Below are 12,924 nucleotides of genomic sequence, written 5' to 3'. Positions count from 1 at the left end.
TGAGGGAGAATTACCAACCCTCGGAAGGTGTCGAAAATCATCCCTAAGAAAGAAATCCTCTGGGCTGGGACAAGGGATGACTTCTTCCTGTTGACCAACTATCCCAGGCGGGATAGGGTATCCAGCGTAATGCTGACATTTTCTTCAAAAATAAAGGGCCTTTCACCAAGAGTTCGTCTAAGTATGGCAAGACGACTATGCCACGAGAGTGTAGAATGGCCATGGCGACTGCCTTTACCTTTGTGAACACTCTGGGGGCGGTGGCCAGCCCGAAGGGTAGTGCTACAAATTGGAAATGCCAACCCTCGATGTCAAACCGTAGGAACCTCTGATGTGGAGGAAAAATAGGGACGTGCAGGTAGGCGTCCTGGACGTCGATCGAGGCCACGAATTTTCCTTCCTCCATGGCCGAAATAACTGAATGGAGAGATTCCATCCGAAAATGTTTGATTCTGATGAACTTGTTCAGGAGCTTTAGGTCCAGTACCGGCCTGACTGTCCCGTCCTTTTTGGGGACCGCGAACAGATTGGAGGAGTAAAAACCCTGAGTCCTCCCGTCCTCTGGTACGGGAGCAATGATCCCGTTGAGCTGGAGTACCTCGATGGCTCCCAGCAATGCCTCCGCCCGGGCTTCCACTTTGGGAAGCCGGGAAAGAAAAAATCGTCTTGGAGGATATTTGACAAATTCTATTTTGTACCCGGACGACACTAATTCCGCCACCCACGCGTCGCGCGCTACCGCGACCCATACGTGGCAGAACCGGAGCAGACGGCCGCCTACCCTGTCGTTTTTGGGTAACGGGTGCCCCGAGTCATTTAGCTGAGGGTTTTTGGGATCTGGCTCCCCTTGACCTTGGCTTGCGAGCCCGCATCCTGCCCAGCGGGTTGGCTCTATATGGGACCTGTCGATCCTTGTCTTGGTTGTAGCGAGCTGGAGCGGCGGAACTGGCCGCTGCCAACCACCCAGGGTTTCGAAATTCCCGAAACCGCGCCTGACGAAACAGCGGTTTGATTTTCTGCTGCGGGAGAAAACTGCTTTTTCCCCCTGTAGCATCAGAGATGAGTTGGTCCAATTTTCCCCCGAATAGGCGGCTACCCTGATAAGGCAGGGAAGTCAAGGATTTTTTGGAAATCGAATCGGCCCACCACATCCTTAACCATAGGGCCCTCCTAATGGCGATTGCATTTGCTGCCGCTAGTTCCGCACAATTAGCCGCATCTAAGGAGGCATTGATTAGGTAGTCACCCGCCATTGCGATCTGACTTGCTATCTGACACCTCCTCCAGCAGGTCCCTATCCTGCCGGAGCTTATTTAATGACTCAGACCATGACATCATGGCCTTGGCTACCCAAGTCACTGCGATTGAGGGAAAGAGTGCCGATCCTGATGCTTCATATACTGAGCGGGCCAAGCTTTCTATGAGCCGATCCGTGGGGTCTTTAATGGAAGAGACACTAGGTACCGATAACAAAGTTTTCGAGGCCAAGCGTGACACTGGGGGATCCACGACTGGAGATTCCGCCCATTTCTTACAGAACTCCGGTGCAAACGGATATCTTGCTTCCAGCGTCTTCTGGCCCGAGAAATGCCTGTCCGGTCGTTCCCTGTGACGCTGTACTATGTCCTCGAACTTTTGAGTGTTAAACATCCTATGCGGTCGTTTGGTCCTCTTAAAGGACACCTTATGACCTGAGGCTAGGGAGACGTCATCTTCGATACCCAAAGTCTGATTGACAGCTTCGATGAGACTGTCAACCGTTTCCCGACACCCTGGAGTATCCAGGTCCAGGGCCTCATCTGCGTCATAATCTGAACTCTGCTCACTCCCAGGTGATGGTGAACGAGACGCCGTACTCACGGATGCCGAAGCACTGGACGGGCCCGGCTAGGCAGTGTGGGTTCTTTTCCTATGCGCCTGCCTAGAGAGAGTGCGGCCCCTGCAGGCCGGAGGCTCTAGTGAGGTGGATGATCCCTCCCAGATCGGCGAGCAGCCACCTCCGCTCTTATCTGGGGCTTGAAGGGTCTCGATCGCCTTCGTTAGCGATGCCATAGACCGTGAAAGCGATAAAGCCCATTCCGGGGGATCCGGACTGCTGGGCTCCGACGCAGGGGAGGGCTCCTGGGCGTGTTCGGAGTCACAGGCTTCACATACTTTTTTAATCTGCGCTCGTGGAAAACTAGCCCCACAGGAAATGCATGCGGCATAAAAAGAACGTGTGCAATTTCCCTTTTCCGGTCATGTTGCTGCCAGGCTCAATAACCCCCTCTGTTTTCTATAAGAGGGTTGGGGAAGGGAGGAGGAGGAAACAAACCCCCTTTTATCGCACGTAGCGCGGCTCCAGGGTCGGGGTCGCACTTACCCTGATCCTGTGTCCCCACGTGCTCCGGCCGCTGCCTCTGTGCTCCTTTCTCCCGAGTAGGCCGAGACGTCCTCTCCCGGTCGCGGCCTACCCTGTAATGAGACCGGGGGCTCAATTTGCTTGCGTCCGCCCTCCACGGGGGGCGGCGCCGGAAATGACATCACACCGGGGGCGGGACTTCCACCCGCGGCCTAGTCACGGCTGAAGCCGTAGGCTAAATTTCTACCCCTTCCCGCCCGCTGGCGGCCCCGCAACCACGGCGATCTCGCCAGCCCTTCTCTGAGCCGCTCCATGCGCGCTGGCGGCCCCCGCCTGGGGGGTAGGAGGGAGGAAGGAAAATGCCCAGGGCCTCACCGCCTGGAGCCTTCTCAATGGAGCTCCCCCTCCCCAGTCCTACATACCTGCGATAACCTCCGCTACAGATCCAGCACACCAGGTAGAGGGGATGGGGTAATTTTCTGGACGGTGCAGGCACCCTAGCTCTGTCCCCCTGCAGGGGCGAGGAGAGGGACCGTCCGCCGCCGCCATGCAGCACCGCCGTCTCGCGTTGGTGGAGCAGTGGGGGCCGCACAGACTAGTCTTGTGCCTCTGTGCAAGCTCATGGTTTCAATACCTAGGGGTGGACAGGGCTAAGTCCGGCATTATGTCCCACGTCGCGGGAGAGGATACGTGGAGGGATACTCGCATATGCCCGCCCGTTGATGGTTTGGGGAAATCGGATCCTTTCAATAGGATGCGTTGCCCCTGTCTTATCTTCATAAAATAAAAAATAAAAATAGAAGTCTGGGGAAAAAGTCCTAGATATGTCCCACGGTGCCGGAAAGGAGACGATACTCAACGCGTGCTCGCCCGTTGATGGTTTGGGGAGATCGGACCCTTTCAATAGGATCCGTCGCCCCTGTCTCATCTTCATAGTTAAAAACAAAAAATAGTCTGGAGACATCCAGACGCGTGTGCCTCCAACGGACACTAAGCAAAAAATTGGTTTCCGCCTGCAATCGGGGCGAGGGTGTATGCGGCTGAGGAGGAGCTACCCTTTTTTTGTTCACTTAGTGTCAGCCTCCAGGTGGCAGTAGCATACACCCACAGTACCTGTCTTCCCCAATGAGACGAAGGAGAAAAATAAATACATTTCCCACATGTCTACTTTACATCAGCACAATTTTGGAAACATAATTTTTATTTTGCTAGCGTCGTTTTGACGGTGCGACGACCTGCACCGAACGCAACGTGCTGAATTTTGGTGCGGTCGCCGCACCGTCAAAATGACGCATGCGGAGGCATTCACATACATCGGCACGGCCTGCGTACCCAATGTTAAAGATAGGGTACGCACGCCGCATGCCGAGGTTGGCAGAGCTGACTGGAGAAGGTGCGGCCGTGCGCGGAGCTTCACAGAGGAAGTCCGCAGCCCTCCGCACCTCGGCCATACGCTAGTGTGAACCTAGCCTTATTTTATTATTTTTACCTAACTAAGGGGGTGATAAAAAGGGGTTTTGATCACAGTGATCAAAATGAACCAATAGGAAAAATTTCCTATTGTTGCCGGGTGCTGGCCGGCAGATCTCGGTGGGTGCACTGCGCCTGCCATTTTCTTCCCGGAAGAAGACGTTGGCGGCCCAGGGGACTTCACGAGGGGTTGCAGGGACTCCAGAAGGGGATCCGGGGACCCTTAACTGCTGCCGTTGTATTGGTGGTCGTTAAGGGGTTAATATAAATATCTAACAATTTAATTTTAATAGCCAACAAGTTTTCTAATGTACAGAAATTAAAAAATATATACTCTTCCCCATCTACTCTAATTTACTCTCTGTATTTTTTATCTTCATGCCCATGAAGTTTTTATTGGGTCTCCAAGCATACAATGGGGATACTCAATTAGGACATCATGAAGGGGGTCACTGCGGTAGCTTCAGTCACCACTCTGAAATGGATATCCTTGATGACATCCCTTTTCAGGGGCTGAATTCTCACAGTGCTCACTGAACGCTGTTAGGATCCTCTCATGCTGGTAATTTACATACATGCGGTCACATGCTGACTATACATGTGTGGCCTCACTCAATGAAAATGAACAGAGCGAGGCTGGGCACGTCTAGTCGGAATGTGGCCAGAAGTATACAAATCACATACTTGTGCAGACATGACTGTACATCGGCAAGGGAGAATCCTAAATGTGTGCAGAGCATTAGTTGTGAGAATTCAGAAGTTGCAATGTCAGGACTCGGCTCTGCAGGTTCCAGTAGTCATCACATAGACACTCATATGCGATTTTCATAGTTATGGTCCTGTGACAACAAGCTTCTCTTCCTGCTTTGTTTTTTACTGAACATTGAGTGTATTAGGGAGAGCAGCTCGTGGGTACATGGCTAAGTGAGCAAGTCGCATATGCACTTGGGGGGGGGGGGGGGGGCGCTGAACCAAATTCTTGCCCCGGGTGCCAGAAAGCCTAGGTACACCTCTGGTCGCATTGACAGCTGAACACCAATTTACTTCCAGTGAGAGCCATTCAGAAACTCCACAGACTCTCATTTAGGTGCCAGCTCCCATCATTCAGAGGAGAGATGAGTCATTGTACTGAATCAGTCATGAACACAAATCTACTCTGCTCCTGAACAGTAACCTGCCTGACCAAGCTTTTCTTTTGACATCTATATGAGTATAGCCACAGTGTGGTTTTACATCGTTAGCTACTTCTAGTAGAGCTCAACACTCCTGCACTTCTCCACAATAAGGTGAATTCTGTTAGTTGCCTACTGAGAAATTTTCTGAAACTGCAAATGCTGATGCATACAGCAAAAGATACATTTTTGTTGTATGTATCAAAGTGGCATGTGCAGCTTCTCAACATTGATTTCTCAGCAGCAGGTAACAAACACAGTTCAAATTAATTCAACTCCTGCACACAGAGGCCTCTCTTACATACATCTCTCCTCTGAACCCCTTTATACAAAGCCACATCTTGTTTTGCATCGGCTCCTTTCTGCCTCATCCTGCAGTACTCGTATATCTCTCTTCTCAGCCCCAGAATATAAATCACCACCCTGCAGCACCTCTCTGTTTCCTGTATACAGCCCTGCAGTGGCTCTCTGCACTGTAATGAAGGAGGCTTCACCCTTTCCCGTGACAGCATCAATCACAGTAGAAGCTCTTTCTAGACAAAGCACAGCTGGAAGCCAGCTAAAAGAAAGACTATATTGCTCAAAATCGACCAGAGCCGCTGGAACTAAAGGACAGTTTAAATGGCAACTGAAAGGGGCATCGTTATATAGGTGATAAGTGTTAGGCTGTGTGCCCACGTTGCGGTTTTTTTCGGGGTCAAACCGCATCAAAAACGCTTAAAAGAAGCATCCCACTCATTTTAATGCATTTTGGCCTTTTTGTGCCAATGGATGCATTTTTTACCACTAAGGAAACGCTTAGCAGTAAAAAAAACGCAGCATGTTCATTAATTTCAGCTGAGGTCTGCGTTTTTGGTTTTCCTATAGTCCAAAAGACGCGCGGAAAAAACTGATCAAAAACACATGGTTTTTGCGCAAAAATCGCAGCAAAAAACGCGCGATTTCTGGGAAGGAGACCCGTTTCCTGAACGTTTAAAAACGCTAACGTGGGCACATAGCTTAAAACATAAAAGATTTAAAATTCGTCATACTGGCACAAATGAATAAATAAATATGTATATTATTATAATACCACATTGTCATTTTGTGAATGCTTTTAACCTCTGCATGACCAAAGAAGACTGGAGAAGAGCAAATGTTGTTCCTATCTTCAAAAAGTGGAAGAAGGTGGACCCAGGCAACTATAGGCCGGTGAGTCTGACTTCTATACCAGGAAAGATCTTTGAACAAATTATTAAACAACATGTATGTCAATACCTGGATAAGAATGAAGTGATTAAACAGAGTCAGCATGGGTTTGTAACTAATAAGTCATGTCAGACTAATTTAATTTCCTTCTATGACGGTATTACTGATTGGGTGGATCAAGGAAATGCTGTAGATATAGTATATCTTGACTTCAGCAAAGCATTTGACAAAGTCTCTCATACAATCCTTATTGAAAAAATGACTAAGTATGGAATGGACAAGGCAACTGTTAGGTGGATTCATAACTGGCTTAGTGATCGGACCCAAAGAGTGGTCGTAAATGGCTGCACATCCAGTTGGAAGAATGTCTCAAGTGGGGTACCACAGGGCTCTGTCCTGGGCCCTGTATTGTTCAACATCTTTATCAACGATTTAGATGAAGGAATTGAGGGTAAACTGATTAAATTTGCTGATGACACAAAGCTAGGAGGGATAGCTAATACTAGAGAAGAGAGAGAGAGGATTCATAAAGATTTAAATAAACTGGAGAAGTGGGCAGCAACTAACAGAATGGTTTTTAACAGGGAGAAATGCAAAGTACTACATCTGGGCAATAAAAATGAAAAAAGCATATATAGAATGGGAGGAATAGGGCTAAGTGACAGCACATGTGAAAAAGACTTGGGTATACTAATAGATCACAGACTGAATATGAGTCAACAGTGTGATGCAGCAGCAAAAAAGGCAAATGCAATTCTAGGATGTATTAACAGAAGCATACAGTCTAGATCACGTGAAGTAATTATTTCCCTCTACTCCTCTTTGGTCAGACCTCATCTGGAATATTGTGTCCAATTTTGGGCACCACATTTTAAAAAAGACATCAACAAACTGGAGCAAGTTCAGAAAAGAGCGACCAGAATGGTGACCGGTCTGCAAACCCTGTCTTATGAGGAAAGGTTGCAGGATTTGGGAATGTTTAGTTTGCAAAAGAGAAGACTGAGAGGAGACTTAATAGCTGTCTACAAATATCTAAAGGGCTGTCACATTGTAGAAAGATCAACTTTATTCTCATTTGCACAAGGAAAGACTAGAAGCAATGGGATGAAGCTGAATGGGAGGAGACACAGATTAGATATTAGAAAAAACTTTTTGACAGTTAGAGTGATCAATGAGTGGAACAGGCTGCCACGAGAAGTGGTGAGTTCTCCTTCAATGGAAGTCTTCAAACAGAGGCTGGACAGACATCTAACTGGGATGATTTAGCGAATCCTGCTTTGAGCAGGGGGTTGGACCAGACGGCCCAGGAGGTCCCTTCCAACTCTACCATTCTATGATTCTATGATTCTATGATTCTAAAGACGTATAGGTACATAATAGGTCATGACCCTCTTTTTGATGAAGGCTTCGTCGCTGAGCCCGCATCTTACCCTGCACATGCCAGCTGATTTGATCAGCTGTCATGTGCCTCTAACAGCGGGCGAATGGAATCACGATCCACAAGCGGCTGTTAACGTGTTAAATGTCGCTGTCAGTGACAGTGGCATTTAATACACGATAACCAGAAGCGTGTCACAGACCCCACCCTTGTTACATGATCGCGGAACGCCACTGGGTTGCCATGATAGCTTGGGTCTACAGAAGACCCTCTGTGCTTATCATTGCTGATCTGTTTTTGTAGTCACGACTTTTTGTAGATGGTTATTTGTACATTTATGATTTTTCTTGTTCGTATAATTTTTAATAAAACTATTACGGTACGTAATTTTTTTTGCAAAAACCAGACTTTGAATCTACTTGATGTCACGTCCATATGTTGTATTTCAGGGATTTAAGCTCCCAATGTCCTTCATTCTCTAAATGTATATTTTGGACTGTATCCCGAATTTAGGAACATGGTTCTTTTGTTATTCCGAATTTCCAGCTACCGTATATACTTGAGTATAAGCCGACCCCCCTAATTTTGCCATAAAAAACTGGGAAAACTTATTGACTCGCGTATAAGCCTAGGGTGGAAAATGCAGCAGCTACTGGTACATATCAAAAACAAAAATAGATACCAATAAAAGTAAAATTAATTGAGACATCAGTAGGTTAAAAGTTTTTGAATATCCATATTTAAATTAGGAGCCCCATATAATGCTCCATACAGTTCATTATGGCCCCATAAGGCCTCTTTCACACATCAGTTTTTTTTTAGAATCAGTCGCAATCCGTCATAGTATGCAAAAAACGGATCCTGTGTAGATTCTAAAAAACTGATGCACTGGATCCGTTTTTTTGACAGGTCGGTCGCAGCAGTCGTAGGAACTTAAAGGGAGAAAGATATTTTTATGTGCCAGAATGGCTTTCGGGGTTAAATTAAAGGAATACAAATAATTCCGGGCATGCTCAGTTTTAAAAAACGGAATCCGGCGACGGACCTGTCTTTTGACGGACAGCGACGGATCCTACGCCCATAGGCTTCCATTATAGCCAACAACGTATGGCGCTGGATCCATCACTATCCGACTTTTCGACCATTTCAACAGAAATTCTGTGTCCGTTGTATCCAGCCAACAGACACAGAATTTCCGATGGATCCGTCGAACGACGGATGAAACATGAGGCCATCCGTCGCAATCTGTCACTAATACAAGTCTATGAGAAAAAAAAACGGATCCAGCAGCCACAGTTACTGGATCCATTTTTTTTTTTACAAAATGACGGATTGTGACTGATGGCAAAAAACAGATGTGTGAAAGAGGCTTATCTTATAATGCTCAACTTATAATACATCTTGTTATGAGGGAGCAATAACGTCAATGGCAAAACTTATTGCAGATTCATCTTACACAAGACATGTGAAGTAAAGGGAAGAGAAAGCAAGTGACATGAAAGGAAGCCAGCAGATTTACTAGTGGCATGGTTTTCTGTCTATGAACTTTAGGAGTTAACTTTAGGAACTCAAACAACATACACTTCTACATAATGTCATACATTTATGGCCTGTTTCACACATCAGTTTTTGTCCATCAGTCAAAATCCGCCGTTTTGCAAAAAAACCGGATCCGCCATTTTTTTTCCCATTGAGTTGACGGATGGCCATCCGTTGGATCCTTTTTTTTGCGGATCCGCCAAAATTTTGATGTCCGCCGACATGCCCGAACGGAGCATGTAACGTTTTTTCGGGCGGCAGCATCCGCACTTCTCACTGCGCATGGCTGAAAGACTTCACTCAGCCGGAAATTTAACCCTAAACTCTGTTCTGGCGGCTAGAAAAAAATCTCTCTCTCTCGTCCGGTGACAAACGTTATGGTCACTTCAGGAACGGATCCGCTATCCGCCATTTTAGCAGATTTTGACTGAACACAAAAACTGATGTGTGAAACAGGCCTATGTCGTACATTGGGGCTTGTGCTAATCATAAAAACTCAAACATTCACTGATTTGATTACCCTGAAATGAAATTTTCTAGCTTTATCTAGCCATATCCTACATCTGATAGCACATAAGCAGAGCTAGTGCTTACATAATTATGATTTCCATGTTTGCCTGACTACACAATTCACAAAAATTAAAAAAAAAATGGAAGAGGAAAAAAAAGTTAGTTCAAGCCATACAATAAATGTCACATTTTACATAACTTTTAAGTATGGGCTGATGAACCTACTGCTCCCATCGGGAGACTACTGCTCTATCCGGCCACAGGCAATACACTGACAGGAGGTAATCGCTTCTGCAGTGTATCACTGAGCTGTCGTGAGAGAGTTCACTGGAGTCCCATCAGCTGATCAGCTCCGATGCTTTCACTTATGGCACCGCTGTGTGGGAACTTTCTCACGGCAGCTCAGGTGATACACTGACAGGAGGTAATCTCTCCCGCAGTGTATCACTGGCTGTCCTTGAGAACAGTCACATCAGTTTTGATGTTTTTAGTCTGGGAGAGGGCCAATATCCATGGCCCCTTCCTAAGCTATTAATATCAGCCAACAACTGTCTGCTTAGCCATTGCTGGGTAGATTTTATAGGGGGACCCTATGTCAATTGTTTTCTGGGGTCCCCCTGTAAACTAGCCAGTAAAGGCTAAGCAAACAGCTGTGAGCTGATATTAATACCCTGTGAACCTTTATAGCTATTGGCTCCTTCCCAGAATACTGTCCTCACTGCTGGTTATGAAAATTACACGGGAGCCCACACTATTTTTTCTTCATTTGTTTTTTTTCTTTAAAATTAACAGTTGCTGTTTGGTTACAGCCTATGTACATTCGCTCTGTTAACGCATAGGTTGGTGACAATGTGGGTGTTTGTTTGTGTATGTGTTTACTTATTGTCTTATTAATGAGGGTGTCGGGATGACACCTTTTCTTTACTAAGCCTAGGGCTTGGTGTCAATGACAGCTGCTGACACCAAGCCCTAATCCAATTACCCTGATGCCTCTGCATCAGCATGAAAAAGGTGGTGTTGAACCTAGAAATTACATCACAAAACTTTTTTAAAAAATATCTTTACTAAGCTCAAAAAAGTCTTCATTGCTATAAAAAAAATGCATGCAAAAACCTTACACAAAACCGCACCAAAAAAATATGTGGTTTTGATGCAGCGTTTTTCCTGCCAAGAGATACAGAAACCTTGCAGAAATTTTTGCAGGCAAATACTCCAAGTGCACATCATATAGCTTAAAGGTTAAGCAGACAGCTGTGAGCTGACATTAATGGATTGGGAAGATCCATAATTATTGCCCTCTACACAGAATAACAACACCAGCCCCCAAGGTGTCTGCTTTCCCTCAGCTGGCTAGTAAACAATAACGGGCACCCCACGCTATTTTCTTCATTTATTTATTAGCTAAATACAAGTACACAAAAATACGCACTCAAAGCACTGATTATATATCTCACTGACATCTATCTATCTATTATGAAATATTGGGTTTCCTATTAAATGTGTGCATAAAAATTGAACAGTATGAGCATGGTCCGTGTGCCGTGCAATTTTTTTCTCGCATCCATTGACTTGCATTAGTGAGTCTAAGCCATTTTACATGGCCATATGTAGAATGCTGCATTTTTTTCTTACCCCTGTTCCCGATGAATACTGCCTCACTGAATAACATTAGTGTGAGTGCAATGTGATTTTTTTTTCTCAAATTGCACCCGTCGATTTTATGCGCAGTTGTGAGAGAACCCTTAAGGCCCCGTCACACTAAGCGACTCACCAGCGATCCCGACACCGATATGAAGGTGTCAGGATCGCTGGTAAGTCGCTATGTGATCGCTGGTGAGCTGTCACACAGACAGCTTCACCAGCGATCAGCACAGCGATGCCGAGCGCCCGGCATCGCTAGCTATCGCTGTAGAAAATAGTATCAAAATAAAAAATATATTATTCTCACCTTCCGACGTCCCGTTTAGCCATCCCGCCTCTCTCCACGCTCCGGTCCCAGTGATCCTTTGCACGTATGACCGCGAGATGTCACGGTCTCGCGGTCATTCATGCAAAGGATCACTGGGACCGGAGCATGGAGAGAGGCAGGATGGCTGAACGGGACATCGGAAGGTGAGAATAACTATATTTTTTATTTTTTTTTATTATTTTTTTTACACCTGATCGCTGGTCTCCCGCTGTCACACACAGCGATGCGTGCTGGCCAGCGGGAGACCAGCGACCAAAGAAATGTCCAGAGGTTTCTTCCAGCGATCAGCGATACCGGCAGGGGGGCCGCTCGCTGATCGCTGTCACACACAGCGATCTCGCTGGTGAGATCGCTGTTACGTCACAAAAGTTGTGACTCAGCAGCGATCTCGCTACCGAGATTGCTTAGTGAGACGGGGCCTTTATTCACAGCACACAGGATGATATGCTCCTGAAATGATGAAATTAATGCAGGCATGAATGATTGAATCACCTGATAAGTGGATTACACATTCAACAGGAGATAGCTGGCATGCTTATACAAACTATAATTGGAAAACAAGCTTTCTAAAAAACGCTTGCTCACAAATACATGATCGTCTAAATGCACTTTTAATTTACAGCTTTGTGAGCACAGGACTTTTTTGCCAACTTCTCTGAACAGGGTAATATTTCTAAAAGTAACATCTTGGGAAATTAGCATAACAATCCATGCACAGAGGGTAAAACGTCAGCATGCTGCTCCTGACTGTAAAAGGCATTGTTGTTGTTCCTTATGGTGACAGAAAATTACATTTGCTAGAAGATAAGCAAGCCTCCAAAGGAAGCTGTATTACAGACAAACCACTGCACTGCTTTCAGCGCTTCTCGGCCAAAGCTTACCCTGCAGCTGTACATGTTCGACAATTAAACGCATCAGCATGAGGACAATCATTTTTGAAAAAAAGGGAGTCTAATTGGTAACAAAAAATGTCAAACACAAAGAACACATGTCCGTAATTACATAAACAGATAAGGGTGCAGTTTCTCCATTATACATACCTTCTCTCTGCTGACACAGCTCCCGATAATGCTGGCGTAGCTTAAGGACCAGTTGTGACCGCAGAAGCTCCACTTCAGGATGTGGAGGTAGAGATTGACACGGGGGTGGTAGAAGGTGTGAAGGTGGAGGTGGATTCACCAATACATTACTCTGTATGTCCAAATCCCAATAAACACTAAAACAATGAAAAAAAATTATAGTAAAATATATTATTTCTGTTTCTTAATTTCCTCCAAAACACCTGGCTGCAGTAGGAGCCTCAGCATCTTCCCATATGCAGTTGAAACCAAAAATTGCTAAACCCAATCTCTGAACT

The 12,924-nt window shown here is 45.9% G+C and overlaps 1 protein-coding gene across 4 annotated transcripts in view; it reads right to left on the bottom strand.

Annotated features, from left to right (window-relative positions):
- The window catches only part of PCIF1 (phosphorylated CTD interacting factor 1), a 138,953-nt gene that overhangs the window by 90,082 nt on the left and 35,947 nt on the right, over positions 1-12,924 (bottom strand). For all 4 annotated transcript variants that reach the window (XM_073559352.1, XM_073559349.1, XM_073559350.1 and 1 more), the window contains exon 6: positions 12,608-12,783. In XM_073559352.1, the coding sequence (XP_073415453.1) occupies positions 12,608-12,783 (176 nt within the window). The remainder of the gene's footprint in view (positions 1-12,607; positions 12,784-12,924) is intronic.

This window comes from Dendrobates tinctorius, unplaced genomic scaffold (genome assembly GCF_039654945.1).
Source record: "Dendrobates tinctorius isolate UK_male_01 unplaced genomic scaffold, ASM3965494v1 ptg000270l, whole genome shotgun sequence".
Taxonomy (NCBI): Eukaryota; Metazoa; Chordata; class Amphibia; order Anura; family Dendrobatidae; genus Dendrobates; species Dendrobates tinctorius.
Note: the sequence above shows the minus strand (reverse complement) of the source record. Positions and strands in the feature narration are given on the sequence as shown.